Here is a 24,035-nt window from a genome sequence, read left to right on the forward strand (position 1 = left end):
AGCTGCATAACATGAGTATAGGGATGTCACAATGAATCCTACACTCTGATGTTCAAAATGCCTTTAAAAAACAACAAACACCACTCCATTGAAATCAAGAGCCCACATAAGTCGCTTAATAAATTATAAAAAAATAAAAGTCCAACCGAGAAGGAAATTTTAATTCAAGCCAGAGCCATTCCTAAGTAACATTTAAGCAAATTCACAATGCCACTGCGTTAACATTTAAAATCCACTCTAAGGCCATTGCCATCACTAGGAATAGGCCCCCAGAAAATACCTTGTAGTTGCCAAGCATTTAGCAGGATAGACAGTTCAATTAGACAGCTGGACTGTCAAACTAATTAAAACAATTTGTTGTAAGACAGGTCTGGCTGAGGGGTACTGTGCCCTCCTCCGAGCTTCAGCTGAAAATCAGACAGTACAGCGCAGCAAACCAGAACATACAACCACGCAGGACATCTTCCATATCCTTTCACTTTCACCCAGGAAATGCAAGCGACCGCAGAGGAGGAGCACAAAAGCAAGTTCTTGCAAAATGCCATTTTTAAAACCTGAGTGGGTATGAGTATTAATATCATCCTCACATATTCAGAAAAGGATCTGAATCTCAACAGATACGAAAAGCATATGTCAAGTCTAAGTACACCTCATACACTTACATGGAAATCTTTGTCCTTGTCTTGCAAAATGTATGTACTGTCCTGGGAAAATGACATGACACAAGCTAAGGGCTTCTTTCTCCATAAAAAGAAACTTGTATATTCACAGAGGTAAATGCTAGAAGGATTCAGAGGTCTAAAGGACAGAAACAATAAAGCAAATCCGATTTCCACTGTGACAGTCCTTACTGCAGCACACTCCAGGAGCCTCCTGCGGTAATGCTTGTCAATAACATGGCAGTGGGTAAAGCTGACAGAGTTTCAGTAAGATACTGAAAACCTCTCTCCACTCCATCTGCCCTGTGATTACAAGTGGGAATCACTCAATTGGTAGCTTGGAGAGCACAAGGTATGTAGAAGCCAAATGTTTTGATAAGACTAAAAAGGTACCAGACAACAGAGTTAGAGCACACACACAGGAAATTTTGGTTGTGAAGACTGAAGTGGTATCAAGCTGGTTTCATTCATAGACAGAATGGTTTCAGAATGATAAATCTATAGAAGGCACTCCTAATAAGTCTCCGTATAATGTATTAGATCCACAGATGGGTAAATCAAGGTATAGAGAGCCTACCATTGAAGCATACACACGAGTATACACCTAGCATATACCCAAGCATACACCTGGCGTACTATTTAAGTTTTTTGAAGCACCAAGTCAGTACGTTTTTCCACAGTGCTGTGAATCAGAGCAGATGTATTTCACATTTGAGCAAGAAACCTGGATAACGTAACCTGAAAAGTAATTCTATTCACTCAGCAAATCTAGAGAGAAACAGAGTCCATGTGGCCTCCCAGTCCAATGCTTTGTCTGTGAAACCTCGACTCAGTCACAATTTTGTCATAAACAATAGGACAAGGCCTGAAAGCTAAAAGATACTACAGGTGTTTGATTCATTGAATCACTAGCATAGTACAGGAGAAAATTAATAATGGAATAGAAAATAGAAAAGAACACAAAGATTAAGCAAAAATCTATTTCCTTTTCACAGTCCAAAGATTTTTGTGTGTGTGTGATCATTTTACAGCAGGTCAAATTTCAGTTTTTAACTATTGAGCGGTATTTGCACACGTTTCATTATACTCGCTTTCCTCCACTTCCGTTAACCAGATTTCACCATGTCACATCTCCCATTACAGTTGCAAACTGATCTAAGGGTTTTGGTCAGTTCTAAAATAAAACAGAAATGCATTGTCCTTCCTGACCCTTTTAATTCCAGATTAGGGAGACACTCTTCTGATACCACAAGTCTTTGCACAAGACAGAAGGAAACACCACAAGCATTATTGCAACATTAATGCTAGCCACCTTGCCTCCTGCTACAGGTTTAATTCTAAACAGGGCACAGCACATTGCTTAGTTCTTCCACTGATGACACTTCTTGAAACAACCAGGATATATTTTCCAGAGCATTTTTGTTTCTTCATTTACGCTCAAAGATACTGGCAAGCACTCAGCAAGAGCCAGACTGTACCAGCACTACTACTTCGCATTACACTTAACATTTATAAGTCTACGACCACCCAGAGATACACAGTATAAACGCATACCTTCAAGTGCATTCTCTGCTATGCACTTCCTTTCTTCCTTGTCTCTCTCACTCAATACCTCATCATTTATTTTATTCTATCCTACCCTCTTTGCTTCTTCATCCCTTCTTCCAAGCCTGCCAGAGGTCACCACTCAGCTCTGCTACTTTGCTACTCACCTGAAAAGAGCAGCTGCAGCTTCAGGTGCTCTGGTAGGAGGTGGGAGAGCTCAGCACAAGTGAAGCATGTTGGCAATTGGTGGAGAGGTAAGCCTGGAGAGAGCTCATTGTATAATGGTAAATAACTCGCAGGAGTTCGTTATCCACTTCTCGGCTCATGCCGTGATCCTTAGCTACAAATCTTAGGTGAGCAGTGTTTCAAGTTGCCAGTAATTTTTTTTAATTTTTTTTTTTTAACCTTAGGTAAGAATGGAAGAATTAGGGATGACCAAAAAGGAATGGAAAGGTGTAGGCAAATATGGAAGGGTATGAGTAGAAGTTTAACTGCAGCATGCAAGCAAAAATTAATAGCAGTACAGTTCATAAATGGTTTTTAATGTTTTCCACTGGAAATATCAAGTGAGGCATTTTACTACAAATAACACAACTAATGTTTGAACTCAATACTTTATTATTACACAACAAAAAAAATACAAAAGTACTCAAAGCAGGTGCATAACAACACACCTTTCACTCTTAAGAGTATACTAATGATGTATTTTTTGTTTTTATTATTGTTTTTAATTAAGAGAGCTACCACGAAACAAAGACACAAAGAAATGGAGGCATCCCAGGTTCATTCATCCTAATCATGATTTCTCTTGGGTAACAGAGATGATAGAGCCAGACTCTTTTCAGTAGTATTGAATAAAGAGGCAACAAGCACAAATTGAAATACAAAAAAGCATTCCACTTCAACCTGAGGGTGATCAAACACTGGAGCAGACTGCCTAGAAAAACCGTAGAGTCTCCATCCGTGGAGATACTCATAACCCACTTGACTGTGCCCTGGGCAGCCTGCTGAGCTGACATGCTCTGAGCAGGGATATTGTACTAGACAATCTCCGGAGGTCACTTCTGCTACTCTGTGATTCTCCATCTACTAGATATCAGTAAGTCAAACCTATCAAAATCCAGGTAACTTGGTTACTTCAGCAACACTGAAACAACAAATGGGTTAATAGAAAAAAGATCTGAAAGACTGAGTTTATTGACTACAAAACTCATGACGCAGGCACATACCATACTGGATCTTTCCTTGTCTTCAGTCAGTGCCATATTCTACAGGTGTTATCCTTGCTCCCTAGTAATAAGCACACATTGTGAGGGAATAGTTTAGGACAACATACTCATTTTTGTTAACTATATCAACAGCCTGCTTTGAAAGCAGAGAAGACAGAAAGATAACGTTTTTTCTGTCCACGACCAGCAAAAGATAGCAGGACCTGCAGCAGTATTTTTCACTGAGATCATCCTGCATCCCCATATTTTGGTAGTTCAATACAAAGGTCCAAGAAATCACAAATACTCTTCATGTGTTTTCCCACTCCCAGGACTTTTTGGCTGAAATGAATGAAACCTGAACAGAGTGCTGCATCAAGTACCCAAAAGTATGCTCCCATTCAAAAAGCTTTGCATTTTTCTCACCCAGAACTTCCTCGCTGCAATGCATTACAAGAGCATGGCTTAACTCACTGGCCTGGGGCCAGTACTTGCCCATAGGACATATAGTAAGGTATGTTCATGTCTCTACACAAATTTCTTCATGGCCATAGTTATATATTAAATATTTAAATATTTAATATATATTAAATATATTTAAAGGTTATAGCTTTTCTTGACTATATGGTGTGTCGCTGCAGGACTCTTTTCAGACTTCTTAATTTTTTAGCATAACAAGATTTAAAATGTATTACAAAAACAGAGAAAAAAAAAAGATATGGAATATAAAAAAAGACTGGAATATGTTAGTTACCTGTAATGATTATATTGCCTTTGTAATTGAAAGCACAGGAGAATATCTCATCACTGTGACCCTCTAATATCTGAAGGCAGTGTCCAGTAGCAGCATCCCAGAGTCGAGCTGTTTTATCGGAGCTGGCTGTTAGTATACGATTGCCTTTAGGGTTGAAACATATCTTTTAAAAATATAGAAAAGAATTATATTACTTAACACATTACTTCGTCTAGAAAAGGAAGCATATCTAGAAATTAAAAGATGAAAACAGAGGCCAGCAACTCCTGCACTCTTTTTTTTTTTCTGCTAAAATTAAGGAAAGTATTACACTAGTATCATCCTGGCAAACATCTGTGGCTGGAAACTTTATGCATGTACCAAGGTCCATAGACAATGACCACACTGGGATCAAGACTTCAGAATATTATCCGCCAAGATCACAATTGCTCTACAATGGTAACAACTTTATTTAAACATTATCATTATTCCAATGTAACAGATACACATATTTTATAGAGTTCTACTTTAAATAACGTATGTCTGTATAATATCCAAACTCCCACTGAATGTCACTTATTATGCAGTATGTCTTCATATTTTGTTAAACATTCATTCCCTAAATTGCATGCATTTCCAGATAATCAGATTTTTTTTGAGCACTAACCAAACACTACCTGGTTTATCATGTAATGCAATTTTGTTTAATTTCTGAGGGCAAAATGCCCATTCCCCAGAAATCAGATTCTAAGTAATAACCTTCCCAAGTGATCACAGCTACACAGAACACCTGCAGAAATAGATTGACTTCTCAGCATGCTCCCAGATCAGCAGATTCTCACTTCCAGCAGAGAAATCATGCCAGAACTGTGGACCCTGATGAGTAGTGTCCCTAACCCTCCCACATCAGCATGTATTCAGACTACATTCCTCAGTGCATCTACACTGAGTGTCAAATATTGTACTGTGTATATTAAGTGAGGAAGGACTAGCCCTTCTGAACTTAATATTCTCTCAGTAGAGTGATTATACTAGCCAAATCAACACAATCAAAGCATGTGAATTTTGTTCATAAAAAAAATCCTAGTTTCAAAATATTAACAATTAAATTACAAAATGCATCAAAAAAAGCAGCACAAATATAGCATACTAGCATGGAAGCTAATGAAAATTACCTATTTGAAAGGAAAAATGAAAACTTGCAAGCATTAAATAACAAAGTTTTTAAAATATGCAAAATTTTGGAAGTAACTAAATGCATTTGAAATTGAACTTTGGCATTCAAAATTGAGCTTGACGAGATTTTCAGTGAAGTACATGAGTAAACTTTTCAAGACCAAGTGATTTTTAAAATCGGCTTTGAGCTTCCAAGTACCTTAAGCACTTTTGAAAATTAGACCTTCTATGTATTTTCCCCACAGAAATATGTTCTTTCTGTTCCATTCCATAAATCAGATGTGCATAGAAATGAAAAAGTGTGAAGAGCAGGTGGTCCAATAGAAGCAAGGAATAAGGGTGATGGCAGAAGTCTCAGAAGGCAGTGGTCTTAACATTTCACCAAAATACTAAAAAACGTGCTTATTCTTTAACAGTATTCCTGTGTCACCTAATAAGCGACAGATTGGATGTCATACACAATTAAATAAGAAAAGGTACAAATCACATACAACTTACCTTCGAAATCTCACCTCCGTGCCCTTCTAGTTTTGCAATGCACTTTCTTGTTTCTGCGTTATAGACTCTTCCTGATCCTGTTAGTAGATTAGGAGCTATTTGCGATTGTTCTGTTTAAGTATGCTTTCCAATAAGAGCATCTTAATAAGGCCAGAAGGGCCTCATCCTCAGGTTTGATTTCAAAAGAAATAGATTTTAACTCAGTTTCCCCCCAAGGATAAAGTACGTCAAAAAGGAGCTATAATCTGGCTGGGAAAGGTTGTCTTCTTAATGGTTTCTGCTGGTGAATACAGAAAACTATTTATTGTGATTCTAAAAAATAATAATAAGCATGCAAAATTGCTGCATACCAATAACAAACAAATTTGCTTATTTCACCAACTCTTCATTGCATATTATCCTGCTGTGCTTAAATCTGTGCTACCCAAAGCAAAATTCACTCAAAAGCCACTTATCTAAATATTTAAAATACATTTCCAGCCACAAACGAGTTATATTCTAACAGGCCTGATGTTAAAGGTGAATAAAGTATGAAAAATACAAAAATTTTCACTGGGGAAAACTTCCAAAGTTTAATGGAAAACTTTCTATAATGCAACAAACATAGCTCGATCTATAGTTTCAGCTAATAATACTCCACTTTGATCAAGGCGAGTTCAGAACAGAAACAAAGAAAAAGGACGAAGATGTTTTTATGCAAGTATTACAATCTTTACAGTAGTCCAAGCCACTTCACTTACCATCAGCAGAGGCCGTTGCGATACGCTGGCCAGCATAATCAAAGCAGACATCCAGTATCTCATCACTGTGACCTGTTAAAGTTGCTATATGTGCCCCAGTCATAGCATTCCACAGCTGCATAGGTAAACAAAGGTATTTTTTGGCTTATTTTGACTAATTTACTTGAAAGGTAACTAGTTGATCAATGAAATGACATGTATAGGTCTTTTCTGATGCCTGAATGAATGTATTAACATGAAACCTGGATATAAATCAATAGAATCACCGCATTTTCAGCCTAATGAAGTACTACATATTTTGTATTTCAGCATCTTGATTAAATGAAACTTACAATATACATCATTATTTAACTGAACTTCATTGACATGAACAAGCTCATATAAGAAGCTCATGGACTTTGCATTTATTTACAAATTCGTTAATGAATTATGTGTATTAGTTTAAATGAATGCTCTCACATTTACAAAAGACATAATTTTACATATCAAGAAGCTGACAAGAAAGCTTCGGTAAGAGCTAAACAGAACAGAATTCCAAAAATACAGTAAACAAGATATAAGAGAGACAGAATTCAGGAAAAGAACCATTATCTGTCTAAATTGTTACAATCTGCTTATGCTACCTAAAATGAAGGAAGAGTGAGGTTTGGTTTGTTGGTGTTTTTTTTTTTTTTTTTTTCCAAAATACAGGCATTTTGAATTCCCAGGGTAGGGAGGTGTCTGCAACACACAAAAATATTCACAGGAGATTCCAATAATTTATCTTGTGGAACGTCTTTCAAGGTATTCAGCTATTACACATGGCATGGTGGGCTTGGACCTCAGGAGTCAGACACTTAATTCCTCCATTCTGTGATTCTGCTTTGATTCTGATAAGCAAAACTCCACCTTTCTGGTAAAAACTTTTTGTATGATAAACTCTGAAGAGGTGGATTTGGGAAATATTACAGCTTTGTCTGTTCTGTAGCGAACAAAACAAGAATGCTATAAATTTGACTGCCTTTTTTTTTTTTTTTTTTAAGTGTTGGCATACCAAATTTGCCAAACTGCTGAGCACCTCAATCTCAATTTTATTTCAGTTGTGTGTGCAGTATCTGTGCAGATGAAAAAAGGACAATTTCTCACCACTGAAATGTAATCCTTTTGCAGTTTAATGCTAACAATCACAGGCATTCATCAGAAGCATTCCAACTGAAAATCTATCTCCTAGTGACCTGCCAAAAGTACATGTGATGCTTGTGACACAAGTATTAAGGGGGAAAAAGAAAAAAAAAAAGAGTTAGACTCCAGGACATGAACTACAAAATAGTCCTTTATTTTTCATACTAACAATATTAATTACTTGTAACAGCCCAGGTCTGCCTTTTAGTTCAGCTGTACTGGGTGACATTTTAAACCACACAGTTAATTTATAGAAAAGTTTTTTAAACAGTCTACTGTGCTTTTCTGAACGAAAACAGGGATTCACCACATTCTATATAAACTCTGACAATAAATTGCTTGCTACATTATAATGAATAGCAAGAGAGCTTATGTACCGGAGTGTCCAGTGCATACGCAAGTTCCTTACCATGCATGTTTTGTCCATTGATCCAGTGACAATGAGAGAACAGTCCCAGTTGAACTGTGCACTGCTAATCTCTCCTCGGTGGCCTATTAAAGTATGTAACATCCTACAAAAAAAAAAGAGAATTTAGATTTTTAGTGTGTATTATGATATAACAATATAAATTATAAGCAAACTTATAAAATGGTATAGTTAAGGTGTCAAATCTTCACCACTTTATCCATCAAAGCAATTAAACGGGTAGGTACAGCTCATTTAGCATTCCAGCACTACATCAATTCCATTGTTTCTCTTTGAGACAAAGAGGCAGTGAAGAATGAAATGAAAGAGTCCTCCCTTCTGTTTCAAAAATATGTTAATGACTGTGTTTCCAGTGAAATGTGACGACTTTTCAGTGTGAGACCGATTGCTTCTTTTCATCTAGATATAAAGCATATGCAGCAAGTTTTTCCACATTACTCTCCCATTATCCTACTTCAATGAGCTGTAAACAGGGTATTTTTAAAACTCTGTATCACCAGAGTATTTAATCTAAATCTTTTATAAAATCCACTGAAGATCAAATGGAACTTAATCAGGTACTTAAAGTAAGCATGTACCCAAGTAACAGGCAAATGACAGCCAAATTGAAATATGATTTCTAATCCTCATTAATCCTAAACTCGCTGCACAAGGACTGACAAATACTAGTTCCATTAAAATCTTCAATCAGCTTTAGCTGAATAGAGACGGGTACGATTAGCCATTATTGCTTACTATGAATTAATGGCCTATAAAGCAATGAACCCTAAAAAAGATTAATTGATATACATATTAAAGGATAAGTAAATTAGGATATTATCACAATGCTAATATCATGGAATCGTTAATAGAAAACAGCTTTAACTAATGGATAAACTAATGACTAGAAAAACAACTAAATGAGTTTAAGTAACTGAAATGTTTTTATTTGTCGCATAAGATTTGTAAGGGTAACTAAATTAATATATATGCTAGATGAACACATCACAAAGCAAGTCTCCTGAGCAATTGAATTCTTTGTTTATGATAATAAAAACTTGATGCTACTCATGTTGTTTTATAGAATGACTACTTTTTCTTTCTAACAATGTGAGGCCTGCATTGTTGCAATGGTGCAGACCTTTTTACAGTAAATACAAAAATCAACAAACAGAAAACAGTTATCTTTGTTATTTTTTGAACATACTATTTGGCCATCAAGAATGCTGTTATTGTAATACCTAATACCCAAAAAATCTAATCATGAAAAAGGTTGATAAAGCTTTGATTTCTAAATTTTGAAAAGACAGCCCAGGCTTCAGGCCTCAGTGTAAATCTCTGGTGAATAATCAGAATAAATATGAACGTGTGGAACACATCTCACAGAAACCATGATCTATCAGATACACAATCAGGAAGAACCAAGAAAACAGGCGGGTGAAATGCCATATAAAATTTTCAATTTAAATGAAAAACTTGAGTCTTCTTGAGGTTTCTTTCTTGTCTACTATGTCTGCTTCCCTCAGGACATTTCTGTGTACCTACCCAGAAAAGAACTGAGGAACACAGGTACTCTATCAGAGGCAGCCAACATATTCAAAAGAAACTTCAACTATACCCAAATTTGGAAAGCAGTGTTTCTCTGTGATTCTGTGTGGTGAAGGAAGGGCACACAACCTCACATACAAGCTTTTTGCAAATCTACCTGACACTGTGTGCAGAAAAGCATGATTAGCTCACAAGTCTTTCTATCCACACCTCTTCTTTATTACTAAAGGCATCCATGCCCCACTAACATTTAGAAGGCTGAATGCTGGCCCTGGCACAATTGTACTGCCCACTTGCTAATTACCAGAATTAACAGTGTTTAAAGAATTTCCTCCTTCATATTCCACTTCCTGCTATTGCCCCTGATGTGAAGCCCACGCTCGTTTTGTAGAAAAAAGAATGCAACAATAAATCTCAAGACTTTGACTTCAGTGCAGCTTCAGACAAGAAGCTGGAAGAAGCTGTTTTCAAACAAAAATATTTGCAAGAACACCAGGCTGAATGAAGTTGAATCCAAACATCCTATTTGCTGAATGAGTGACTCCGAGGTGCTACCAAACATTAAACTGCTGAAATTGAGTAAGCTCAAAGCTTACAGAATCAAGCCTTAAATGTACACACTAATGTGTGTACGTTACTTTTTAAAATCATGATAACTCTTATTCTGAAGCTATACAACATTGTTTTTTTACTCCAAGATATCATTATGCTCACATTTTCCTTTTATTTATTAAATTCAGTGATATTTTTTTCACCTCTGAAGACACAGTATCTTTATCTTCATAAATTACTTTGTCAGTAATCAAAGCAATCATTTTATTATTCTACTTACACTGAGTTTCCAGTTGAAAAAACAAGACAATTTTTCAGGATAATACAAGATCATACTTAGCTATTACGTTATTATTTGGTGGCATAATAAAGACATTTTGTTCTCTACAGTCAGAGGGACCAAATTTTCTCCTCTTCATAAATATACATTAACATAAAGTAGTGTGAGGAGGAAAATGGACACACTGTGTTTTTTAAAGTCAATGTGACCAGACTAATTTTCTATGAAATAACACAGTCTTTATTTTACTTGAACAGTCAGTTCCATCTAGAAATTCTAGACACCTTCAAAACCACAAGTTTCCATGCTGATAAAGTATTTTCCTGTTTGGAGCATTCTCCAGTAACAAGTGTAGGATATACCCATTCTGTCTGCCTCCTCAGTTCCCATGAGTAAATGGAAATTTAGAACAAAAATCTAAACCTGTTGCATACAAAAGCATTTGGTGAGCAGCACTTCTTTTTAGAAGAATAAAACTAGATAAGAGATGAATAGATGAAAGAATGCATAGTCCAAAAGAAGAAGGAAAAAAAAGAAAAAAAAACAAGGTCTGTAATTTGTAGCTCAACATTGTCTCTTTCATTTGTCATTAAATATGCAATGCAAAATGATATTTATTAGTACTTTAGTACCTGCCAGTGACAACTTCCCACACTGCTACTGTGTGGTCAAAGGAGCCAGTGATAATCCTATCTCCGGTGGTGTTAAAAGACAATGCAATAATTTCTGCTGAGTGCCCCTGAGAAAATTTTAAAAAAGGAGTGTGAGAATGCAAATAGAACTTTTCCATTACCTTAGTTCAATATGTAGCTTTTTCAGCAGCATAATCCATCTACAACAATTTAGTATCTTATTTACTGCCTTGTCCAATATATCACAATTTTAACAGAAAGACCTACTGGACTGTAGAATAGTCGATAACCCAACAACTGCAAAAAATCAGGCACATCACTTAAGCAGTGAGTAATTGCCAGTGATAGATAATGAATCAGATATGTGACTGGTATTTTTCCATATTTGATTTTAGCAGAATCACATTTGTTCACCAATGCATACCAAAATCAGATGATTCATTTACAGTAAGCTACAGTACAGCTTGTTACTGGTCTCAATGGAGAGGCTTGGAAAAATTAACTTAAGCATACTTATAAGATATGGGGTCACACATTTCACTGCTCTCTTCCCTGCTCAGGACTCCGAGGAGAGAGAAAGTCGAGGAGGAAGAGAAGCCTTCTCCATGCTACAGGCCACACACACCAGGGAAGAAGCATATGCTCTACTTATTATTTAGGATTTATGCAAGAGAAATGCATGGAAACAGCATAGGCCAATCTGAATGAGCAGAATCCCAGCAAACCATGTAGAGCAAAACAAAATCACAATCTAGAGGTAACTGGATGGCTTTCCTCTGCCAATGTTTACAGGAAGACGATCCATATAGATGTAGCCTCTGACATTGATTTTTTCAGAGTTTCTTTAGGCAGAAGAAGTGATAAATTACAGTATTAACAACATGTTTTAATGAGCAATGGAAGACATTCTGACCTATAACAGTAGCATCACTGAAATGAGAAAATCTGCCTTTTTATAAATAGGACTCCTTATAAAACACCATAATCTTATCACTCTTCAAGCTTTCTTAATGTTTTGTAATTGCAGCCTCTGTGGGACCACCTGGTAACAGAAATACTGCGCAAGTTTTAAAACTGTAGTATTAGTTATACTGTTAGTCAGAAAACTAAGAAAGCAAGGAACACCTTTAAAAACGTAAAGAAAGCAAACATACACTTAAAGTAACTACTACTTCTCCTTTCTCTATATCCCATAACTTGGCAGTGGTATCCATGCTTCCAGTTGCCACCAATGTGCTTTGAAGATTAAACGATAAACATACCTATAGCAAGAAACATTGGAGAGAAAAAGTGGGAAAGATTATTTATATACCCTTTCTCAAAACAAAGAAAAAGGCTCACAATATTTCTAAACAAGACAACAGTCTGATTTAATAGTTTATGACTTACAGAAAAATTACAAGGCTGACAGTTCATTAGGAGAGCAACAAATCCTTGTCCCATAGCTCCTGATGACTACTCAAATCTAGAAAACTAATTGTCTGCTTTACAATGACATTGTGTTAAAAAGACTTACTGGAACATTCCCTGTATTGTTTTCTGAGCCTGGATTAAAATTCACTATTTAGGTGCTTCATTTTGCGTCACAGGGAGAAATTTAGTTCACAAAGTTTAGTTCACAAAAACAGAATTGAAGCAGTTTATTAATGTATTAACAGTGCGTACATATCTGGCAGAGAACTATATATTCAGCATCAATAGCTGTAATACAATAAACCACAGCATCAGAATCTTATGCAATCTTAACAGCAACAAATTTCTAAACACTCTTCTACAACTCCAAGAAGTTGCAGTCACACACAAACTGCCACACTCCCGCATGCTCACACGTTGCCCCTCCCAGGATGTGTGGGTTACAAACACACCACCTTCTACGAGTATGTGTTCCCCTACTTGCACGCACCTTCCACAGGAGACACAAGTGCTCTAGCTGTAGGTAAACCCATGTCACTTCATATAATCTGCTGATCCCCATGCCAGTGATCGGGCATCCAAATTCACATACCCACACCTTACAGGGTGGGAAAGAAGCCTCCTTGTCGGCCATGCTGACAATCCACCAGGCAGATGCAGACTCCACATGGTCTCTCAGAAAATGAGGCTACACTCTCTGATCTACTCATAGATTGTGATGGTCAGGATGACTTCCGGCCATGCCAGAGCAGCTTTTCACAACTGCTGCTTTCAGTCTAATGTTTCCCCAACCTTGTTACAAATCATCTTGTTTCTCATATACTTCCTTTCAGGGTCTTCTACTTCTTTATTTCGAAACTATCTTTGAAATTCCCCAGCTACTGTGCAAGTTGGTTCCCATCTAGCACTATCATTTGGGGGCTGATAGTAGCCTTCCTCTTTAACAATATCAGTCTGGGGCAAAGGCATTCCGGTTTTGCATTCCGGAAGCATTTGGTTTTGCATACACACACACTCTGTAAACTCACACTTTCAACAGGTGTCACTATCTAGGCCATTTGCCATAGGTGCCCCCAACAACATCATATTTACTTATGAAAGAGCAAGGACAAAAATTCAACAACTTCCCTAATTCATTTTTTTCACATTAAAAAAAAAAAAATCATTCTCTGTAATTATTCAATATGACTGTTCTGCTAACAAGGAGTTGGAGGTGCCATATAAAAAGGAAAACAGTAGCTAAAGCCACTGGTGCACTTTCATTCTGTCCAGTTATCTTTTTCTTTTTAAATACTAAATAGCCAAGGACATGCCCCTGCCAGCAATGAATCATCCACAATAACAGCCTTCTTTTAGAAACAAGTCTCATTCAGAGAAACAGAATTTTCTGCTGGCTATAATCTTCTGCTAATTATTTGTGAGCACACCTCATAACACTTTGGGTAGTAAACTCATTACACATCGGATTAAACCGTACAGAAGTCAGAAATTGAAAGGGCCTTTAGCTAACCGATTCATAGAAGCAAAATTACTACAAACTATCTCAATGAGCAATCATGTTCTTCATGGTAAGGGAGAACTGTTTCAGAAGTATACAGAGAATTAAAAACCTACTGAAACCAACACTGCCTTCCCCCATCGTAAAGCGGCATTTTCTCACACTAGTTATGGGGCTTGCAACTGACAATATAAATGCAGAGTGTTTCCAGAAACAGTTTCCAGAAATGCTTATTGGATAATGATTCTATAGTTACTTTTATTCAGAAGTATATTCTGCACTGAAACAGAGCGTTTTAGTGGGTTTGCCCTGATCTTTTAAATTGAAGCGCTGTGCGGCAAGACATTTGCTGTTGCTAACAGAGGAACTGGAAAGGAAATCAAATGTCTTTAAGCTTAAACTGTTTCGTTGTCATAAATCATTAACATTTCATCATCCCACATACTCTCAGTTAACATACTAAAATGGTATTTTATTTTAGAAATTGATTCTTCTGTGGCTCCAGTTGGTCCTGGGCATGAAGTACAGATCTTAGTGTGAAACACAGCACTATAAGCAATTATGTTCTTGTGTATTTAGCTCTGCAAATGAGAGGCAATACAACATATGTAGAAAAATAACAGGACAATACATTAAAAAAATCAAGGAATAAATATGTGCAATAAATTGAAAATTCAGATTGTTGTATTTTTCAAAAACATTTAAACATTTAGCAGACAAAGGAAAATGTAGAAAAAAATAACCAACTGTATATAGTTTTTTCTATCTCATAAGAACTTTCAGAGTATCTTTTCTTTGTGCAGAGCAGAAAAACTCACAGGATCTGAATGTGTGAACAGATGTTGCAAAATGTCTGCCCCTTCCAATGTCAGCTCCCAGAGACACGGAACTCAAAGCTATTTATAATGTTGCACGGAAACAGAAAGGAGTAAGAAACATTCATCAGCACTCACAATTTCTGCAGTATGTCCTCTGAAAGTATGATAACATTTTCCTGTTTCTGTACTCCACAGTTTGCAGGTCTTGTCAAAGGATCCAGTGGCAATCTTGTCACTAAGTGGAAAAACACTGTCGTTTTTATTTGGAAGAAAAATCTCTGACTTCAAAGACAGTAGAACTCACAGAAACAATACCCAGTCTTCCAAGCGTAAGAGCAATATATTTCTTCAAACTCCCTCTTGCAAAATGTTTTAGGTTAGCAATAAATTCTATTAATTAAGTAGTGACTGCTCCTGTGCAGATTTGCAAAGAAGAGAGTGGCAGCTGTGACCTTCTCTACTTCTGCTCTCGTGCACAGAACAAAGGGCACCTGCCACCACTTCAGCCAGCGGTCACTCCCTCTGTACAAGCTTGACACAAGACAGAGGTCAGCGTATCTGGAGTTCCCTGCAGGAAGCTGCATGAAGGGGTTTCTCCTTTTGCATGCATTTTGGTGCATTCTGCCACACTACAAGATCCTAGAGTAGGATTTTACAAGCAGAAGTTACATTAATGGGAAAAATTAGCAGATAACTGAGGAGTAACTTACATTAGGAATGAGGTTATATGCGGTACTTCCAGAAGTATTTAAAAGCTATGTCATTTCATCTGAGACTGCTTGTTTGTTTATAAACTGTTACAGTCTGTTTTTTGTAAGCAGTTTCGCAAATTTCAGCGAGTGAACTCTCTTCCCACTTAAGTCAATGGAAGAGTTGTGACTAACTGCAGTTAGAGCAAGATTGAAGTGAGGTACCCAGAAAACGCAGCACGGGAAAGGATATTGAAGGCTAAAAATTAGCGGAAAAATGGTCTTTTTTAACTGAAGTTTTAAATTAAAATAGCACAAGGTTTCCATCAGGTTTTCACTCACTGTATATTGCTTCTCCACTTCTATATTACAGTCTAGTTATTGACCTCTGCACAGTTTTTTGTTATATATTAGTTCACTTGAACTATATAAAACAGTTTCATGAATTATTATTTTAAAGTAAAGAATAATATCAGAATATAAGACATTGACATAGCGGGCTCTAGGCTGGAAAAAGTCTTTTCATTCAGAAGGAAATGATGATGCTCCAAGTAGTGTAAGAACAAGTCTTTAACATTTAATTCCTGATGTTAACTGTGTTTTGCTTAACTGGTAAATAGGGCATCTGACAGTGAAAGTAGTAATGTGATTCAATATAAACACAGGAATTATCTTCTATCTTACTTTGCAGAGAAGCAAAACGACTTACTTATACAAAAGCTTCCTCAGGAAGCAAACAACAATGAAAACTCAGTGCCTAACATAATTTCCTTCATCTAACAGGTGGCAATTCTGACCTAGGGCAAACAGTTATTGCAGAAAACAAAAGATGCACAGATGCATATTTGACATTCACACAGCGGCACCCTGCGGATTTTATAAAAATTACTCAACATCTCTGACATTTTTATATCATGTCTTAAATAGTAATGACTATGTAACACAGTCACATACACATGTAACAAAGAGTGGAGAAATACATTTTTGTTACGACAGAAATATTATTTCTCTTTAACTGCAGCAACAGAAACTGTATTAAATACATATCTCATGTCTCACGTACAATTACATGGAGGCAGTAAGGAATGATTATTACAACATAATCTGATCATGTAGATATTATCAGAAATAAATCTGTGTTACAATACATTAAACTGGCATGCATATAGATTTATCAAGACACTGCATACCTAATGAAATTTAAGTTTTGAATTTCTAAATATCATTAAAAAAAATCAAAGCAGAAAAAATGCTTATATGTATGGCTTATACAAACAATATACAGTATCATCCTGGTGATTAGCTACAGTTGAACTTTTCCAATTCAGAATTTGAACTCTTTGAGATAGTCTATTTTACTTTAAAACTTTAGTAACAGTGCTGTATTTGCAAAATAATGCAATTAGCAATTGTTATTTATTCAGCAAAAATATAATTACCCATAAGGGTTATTGAAAGCTATTGCATAAACAACATTTCTGTGTCCCTCCAGTGTACGTAGCTCTTCTCCTGATGCAGTATCCCATACTTTGCAGGTTCTATCATAGCTTCCAGTGATAAAGCTAAAACAAAGAGAAAATAACTTCTAAATACTGTGAATATGTTACTGCTCCCGGTACATCAGAAAAGAAGTGACTTCCACAAAATTCAGCTAGCATTGTCTCAGACCCTAAATCTTTTTTTCTAAAATATTGATCAATGACCATGGAGGATCCTTTTTTATTATTTATTTAGAGATATAAAACACTTGTTTCTAATCTTTAGTGTATTTCAATTAAAATGCAAGCTGCTGCTTTCAAGACATTAAAAAAAAATGATTTGGTATAGGCCCATAGTGAAATCAATCAATACAAAATTCCACATGAGCGAAAAGTCCCAAACTAATTTATGTCAAAGACTCTTTCAGCTTTCAGTGATGCTTGCTGTATTGCCATAAAGGTGCTTCTTTGTGAAATACGGTAATTGTCAACAAACTATCATCTTGAAAGAAGAAAATGACATCCACTGAATCTCACCCCCTACTTCTTTGCATATCCCATTGGTTCTACTACAGAAGCCTAAAGTCTAATTCCCAGTCATGGCTGAAGTTGTTTGTAAATAGCACAGCTGACTTTTTTTTTTTTTTCAGAAAGATAAGAGCACTGAATTTCATTTGCAATGTAAATTACAAATACAAGACTTCGATTAGGAATTATGTTTCTAGAATTTGAAAACAACTTACCGAGAACCAGATTTATTGAATGCTACATTAGTCAGTGGCAATATATGTGCCCTAAGGACCTGAAATAGAAGGGGGAAGAGAGAAGAAAACACTTGACACATGAAAATATATATATATATATATATTCAAAACATTCAATAGGTTAATATTTTTCCTGTGTGATGCGATCTAGGTGTCCCTGCTCCAGCAGGGGGGTTGGACTAGATGATCTTTCAAGGTCCCTTCCAATCCTTAACATCCTGTGATTCTGCGATTTCCTCCTCCTCCTGTCAGATTAGGAGTTACAGCCGTAATACATCAATCTCTAACTTAAAAAACAAACAACCAAAAAAGTCATGCCTCAGCAGGTTATTGCTGCAGGTATTACATAGCATTGATTTAAAATTCTTATTTCACTTGAATGAATTGTGTTTTCCTGTTTGCTTTTCCTCCTTGTTCTCTGAGACCAGTGAAGTAACCTAGGCCTTAGCTGACAGGGCAAAAACAAATGAGTGAAGGCAACATGCCTAGTGAGCTCCCTGAAGAAGAAAATCCTAACTACTATTAAGCCTTATATAGTGAAACATCAGATCCAGATGAAATGAGTATTCTGAATGTTTTATGTCATATATGGGATGCTTTCAGCTAGTATATGATTTTGCTTCTAAAAACAGGAAGAACAAAAATAAGCTGCAGCTCTATCCTATGAGGTCATGACAAAAAAGCATACAGAACAGTAACAAAGATACTTATCAAAACAAAATTCAAAGAGGGGACTTCAAATTGGATTTCTGCCTGTGTTGTTTAGATTCTGGAGGATACTGTTTTTCTAATGTTTCAAAGGCCCTTTAATCAGACAGTACATATGCTTCATGTAAATTACCTCATACCAATACTAACATATACTAAAGCCTGTCAAACAGATATAAAAATAGTTTCAGACACATAGGTAACCATAGTTTCAGACACTGGCCAATAAAAGTCAGTGTGCCAATATATAACCTGGTTTGTGTTTGAATAACCTGGCTACTGTATAATATGGTTTGCATTTGAACGACTTCCATCTATCACAAGCTGGACTCTCCTCTAAAGAATAACAATATCATGACCTGAGAAATCACAGCAACTGCTGAGTGAAGAGATGATAAAAATACAGCAGTGGTCCACTGTTCTGTAGCATCATGAATGAAGAAGGAATGACTTCTGAGAAATGCCATTTAATCAGTGACATATTACCACGGCTTCAACTTTTTGTTCTCATCTCTAGCTTTCTCAGCTGCCTGTCTCAGAAAGGAAAATAAAGGAAGCTCAGAGATCTTCAACTCGGAAGAGTACGAACTCATGGAAACGGAAGAGAAATAACAATGGTCGGGTAAAGGACAGAGACAGAGAGAGAAACAGAAATTTTCTATTCTCCTAAGAAAGTGAGACAAGTTGTCCTTTCAGCTGCAAGAGTGGGAATGGGTAATCAAGATATGGAAATGACAAAAATACTTTGTTTCTGGTTTGTTGTTGTTTTTTGAAACACCCACTGTGTACAAATGTCTGCATATAAGTATGAAAAATTATGGAAATTAATGGAAATTTGATCCATGACATTTTTAGGGCTCCATGCAGGCAAATCCGAACAACAAATATATTTAACAGTTATGAACAAAAAGGGAGGAAAATTAGATAGGCTTATGTTCAATTTCAGACCACAGGACTAACACTATTTTTTCAATGCCTACTGCTGCAGTTGCTCATCCACAGAGCTCCAAGCCTGCAAGAACTTCTTGTGCAAATGATATAATAATCAAATCGCAGGGCAATATTAAAAAACATACCTCCATTCTGCAAGATCTGTTACAGAAGTCCCTAAGATAATCTGCAAATCAGTGCAGAGTGCCATTGCTATGCAGTAATTTAAAACCTGAGAACTCATTACAATGGCTCGCTTCCCTGCAGGGTACCTAACACTGCACTGTCACCACAATTACTGGAAATAACCAAAGGATGGATTTATCTCACTGCCTATCTACTCACTTAAGATCATGCTCTTCAGCAACAGGAAAAAATATTCATTTCCAAACAACGCAAGCACTGAACACTTTAAAAAAAAAACATGCTCACACCCATATTTTGTATTTTATTAGTATCTCAGAAAGTTGGATACCCGTTTCGTTTACATGCATTAAATGGAACTGAAAATTAAACCAATTTTTTCCACACACTTCTAACTACTCTTGAGTGAAAGAATTAAGCCAGCATCAATTGGATTTGCCCTCCTCAAGTATTTCTGAACTGATCAAACATGGCACTATACCCAACAAATGACAATTACGTTATTTACACTGAAATTTAGACATACATTTGAGTATTTGTCAGTCTTGGTGAGGAACAAACTATTTTAGAAGATTGCGAAAAGCAAGGCATTATAACAGCTGAGAGCATACCTTAAATTTAAAAAGTCTTTGTTGTGTTTTAAGAAACTGTATTATAGAAAGCTCTGTTTTCAAGGTTAAATGTACAGATCTTTTGTATTATTCACTCAGGTGTGAACTGTTGGTTAGAAGAATCGAAATTACATCTAACAACATTGCAAGTTCTGTTCTTAACCAAACCAACCAACAAAAAACTTCTCCCTTCTCTCTCTATGCTGAGGACAATGATCAATACCGTAGTACTGACCAGCAATTTTTAACAGCTACACAACGCCATCTGCTGACACAATGAAGACAGAACACTTAGTTATTTCAGATTGCAACATGCCATCTCTGGAAGCAATTTCGTTTTTCTTTGCCTAAATAAATACAGTTAAGTCTGTTGTCTTCTGATAGACTGAATCCTGGATTTGAAGTCCCAAAAGGTCTCTCTAGTCGTTGCTCTTAAAAAGCTGCATTATTTAAAATACATTTACAAAGTGTTGTCTGTAAACTCAAGACCAAACTATTAATATTCGCGTATTGGTATGAATATTTACATATTAATATTTACAACTTAAAAGAAGACAAATTAATTTAGACCAAAACAGTATAAACAAAGAAACTATGACTCCCTTACTCAAAGAAAAAAAGTGTGGGTACATGCCCATACACTACATTTTTCATCAGCTTTCCAAGGAAAAAAGAATGAAGTATCTTTTTATTATCATTATTCCATTTATTATTCCAGTCCTATTGACAAGATTCACTATGGAAGGCTTATATGAACCCTAACCTTGAAAACTGCTCTTTATCCAGTTCATTGGCTCATGTCTTGGCTGGCAGAAAGTAATGACGACTAGTATTACTGTATGTACCCAAATATCTAAATCAAACTTAAGTTCCACAAAACGAAGAACAAGAAGACAAGGGTATAAAAATATTCAGGGCCTTTCCCAGCAGCTAATTATTTAGGTTCTATTTGTAGTTTTTGTTTAAACTTAACTATGGGTGTTGCTTGTCCACAGAGTTACTTGAATAATAAGGTAGTTATTTGTCTCCATCCAAAACACACCCTTGTACATAAGCCTGTGTAAATAGAGTTTAGGAACAGTTATACCTCTGGCCTTTTGGGGGAATTCCTGACAGGCACAACCAGGCCATATTCAGTCTCTGTAACAGTGGAGAGGTGATCAAAAAGACACAAGAAATTAGTAATAAAGTCCAAATGTTGCTCTCAGGTACAATACACACCTCTAAAAACATAATCACAACATTCCAATGAAACCCCCAAATCTCCAATATTATTTTAAAGATGACTCTGACCTTAGAAAGATAGAACTTGTGATCTTCTGGTTCCCCTAGCTTCTCCTGCAATCTTCGTACTAAATTTATGACATAGTCCTTGCATGAAGTTGTGATGAGAGGTTCTCCTTTTCGAATTTCTTCTACTAAGGCTATGACATCTGTGCTAGTTATGAGGAAAAAAAGCAGATTTCATCCTCTGGCAATAGTTATGATTATAAATGCAAGCATATTATTTACTTGCAGAGAAATGAAAGCAAGAAATTAAATGATATTTATCTCATCCTGTAATGGCTTAAAAGAAATATGAATAAATCTTTCTTGGTTTCTTCTTTCCCTCTTCAGTAAGGCAGTTCAGTCAGATTTAACTTCTTAGAATTTTAGCTTAGCAAGAGCTTTATCTTCTCAATGGGTTTCCACAGAGGGTCAGACATGGGAGATGTGTATCCAAACTTGGTTTTGGAATAAATATTTAAATTACAGTGGAGTTTCGTGAATTGCCCATGAAGTAGCAACAACAAAAATTAGATGTGGAAAGCATTAAAATGATCTCTGTGTGTGTCTTCACAGATATATGTATGTTCCTGTAACTCATAATTATGGTAACAATTACTAGAACATGGTCCACAGTTCGTTGGTACTCATGGAGACCCCAGGAAGTAGTTCACAGCTAATCTGTAGAGTCAGATCTTCTTTTTCTACAATCAGATAAACTGCTGAATCCTACCCATCCATGAGATAAACTGAGGATTGACAATATGCAGCAGTGAAAGTGCAAACACACTTATAACTGGTCCTACTGAGAAAACCTAGCCTTCCTGCTAGCATTGAAATCATCGCAGTCTAAAAGGGATTTTCTATTTCAGTCCTCTAAACAGGAGCCACTAATATACCCATAAATTAGTATCCTCTCAGTGATTATACTCCTGTTAAGTAATGCAAGACAACTTTTGTCTTTCACAAAGTGACTTGTTATGCCAAGAATACTGAGCTGGACAGTTTCAGGTAGACAAAAATAAATAGTTTTTATATTTGGATGTTTCAGTGTGCATTTTAGTGAAAGAAACATCATTCATGTCAATTATGTTTAAAATAATCAAACAGAGTTGTATATAAACATGCTATAAAACAGCAGATACTGTTGTTGCCTGAAATAAATACTTACTCAGGGCTAAGATCAAGTAGATCTATAGATCTGGTCTTCGGCTCACCACCTTGTACATATTCCAGAATAATTCCTTTAAAAATATACGATAAACAGGTTTTAATTAGATGTTAGGGATTTTATAATGCATACTGTTAATGCTTCTGCTTGTGTTGCCCTACTGACTTAGCAGACCTACTTCCAGTTACTGAGACAAGAAGGAGGTTCGGCATTCTCAGTTAGCAGAACAACTCTGGTGTGTTTATATGATAAGAAATACTAAATATTATTACTTAAAGTAGTTATGATCCATTTTCAATTCTGGAAAATAACAAGTTGTTGGTGTTTGCTTTTCCCCAACCGCTTTTCACAATATTTCATCAGCTGTTTTCAAATAAACTGTACTGAAGATACTTGCTGCAGTCTGTATTTCCAAGAAGCCCAGAAAATGTTTTACAAGAACTGTTACATTAATTTCACTGTTTGCAAAGGCCTATGTGCAATAACACACAGAAAACCAGAGCACACTTCCCACTTCCCATTTCCAAGCGTGCTGTCACCTCCACAAGATGTACTTTGAGCTAACGTATTAAAATGTTTAACCTCATTGCTTAGTATTCTGCCGGTCCTTGCTTTTCTGTGGGAAAGGATAAATTGGATTAATTTTCACGTCATTGTATGTAAGGAAAACGTTTAATTTGGCAGAAAGATCTGTTATCACATCACACTCCCTGGGCTTGCCCTCTCCGCCTTGTTTCGCTTCTTGAAGCCAGTCACTCTCCTGAAGGAGGCAACGATGAAGGCAGCTCGCTGGCATACCTTATCAAAGCATGGCTCTGCTCAGAGAAGCCACACAACAACCAAACGAAAAATAAGCAACAAAGAAACTTTTCACTAAACAGACCTTTATATCACACGTACTCTTTTTGGTGCTAATTGCCATGACTTCTGAACTTTTAAACGCCCCGTGGCTCAGCAGAACAAGGTGATGTAAATAAACCTGCCTCGCCTACACAAGGGCCATCACCAGTACCACCTCCGCAGCACACCGCTGGCGGACAGGAGCCCTGTAGCAGCTGCCCTGCCACCCCACAGCACCCCAAGCCGCATCACGCCACGCAGCTGCACGCACGACCCCACTGCGCGCCACACGAGCAAGGAGCACACGCGAGGAAGCCCGTGGTTACCGACAGCTCCCCACACACCCACCCACACCTCCCCACGCGGCCCGGCCCGGCCCGTCCCCCTGCCGGAGACCCGCACCCGGCGGGTAGTAGCGCAGCAGCAGCCGCCTCAGCGCCATCGTGCGCCGCCAGCCCCGAGCCCCGGCCCGCTGCCACGGCAACGGCCAAACAGAGCCCGCGCGCATGCGCCGCCACGCGCCGGGGCGGCCGCCATCTCCCGGCCCCAGCCGCCTCCGGGGCAGGC

The 24,035-nt window shown here is 37.0% G+C and overlaps 1 protein-coding gene across 3 annotated transcripts; it reads right to left on the reverse strand.

Moving 5' to 3' along the window:
- Positions 1-2,809: 2,809 nt before the first annotated feature.
- Positions 2,810-24,002, reverse strand: DAW1 (dynein assembly factor with WD repeats 1). 3 transcript variants are annotated; one of them, XM_083848779.1, is made up of 14 exons: positions 23,871-24,002; positions 22,629-22,701; positions 21,485-21,629; positions 17,778-17,836; positions 16,996-17,118; positions 15,003-15,102; positions 12,293-12,400; positions 11,139-11,245; positions 8,130-8,232; positions 6,560-6,674; positions 5,820-5,896; positions 4,167-4,329; positions 3,434-3,494; positions 2,810-3,351 (listed from the first exon to the last, which is right to left on the reverse strand). In XM_083848779.1, the coding sequence occupies exons 1-13, from the start codon at positions 23,974-23,976 to the stop codon at positions 3,460-3,462; spliced, it is 1,314 nt and encodes a 437-aa protein (XP_083704905.1). In that variant the 5' UTR covers positions 23,977-24,002; the 3' UTR covers positions 2,810-3,351; positions 3,434-3,459. The 3 variants fall into 3 exon arrangements, with proteins under 3 accessions (XP_083704905.1, XP_083704904.1, XP_083704906.1); XM_083848778.1 differs by having other exon boundaries at positions 2,810-3,494; XM_083848780.1 differs by lacking the exons at positions 2,810-3,351; positions 3,434-3,494 and having other exon boundaries at positions 4,168-4,310.
- Positions 24,003-24,035: the final 33 nt, after the last annotated feature.

The sequence above is a fragment of the Anser anser genome, assembly GCF_964211835.1.
Source record: "Anser anser genome assembly, chromosome: 9".
In the NCBI taxonomy this organism is placed as follows: Eukaryota; Metazoa; Chordata; class Aves; order Anseriformes; family Anatidae; genus Anser; species Anser anser.

Excerpts from the sequence above, each read along its gene's own strand:
- DAW1 (XM_083848779.1), bottom strand. The coding sequence starts at position 23,976 with ATGCGCGCGGGCTCTGTTTGGCCGTTGCCGTGGCAGCGGGCCGGGGCT. Across the intron at positions 17,119-17,777 it reads TTCAATAAATCTGGTTCTCG|CTTTATCACTGGAAGCTATG; the intron begins GTAAGTTGTTTT and ends TCTTTGTTTTAG. Across the intron at positions 5,897-6,559 it reads CGCAACGGCCTCTGCTGATG|GATCAGGAAGAGTCTATAAC; the intron begins GTAAGTGAAGTG and ends ATCTACTAACAG.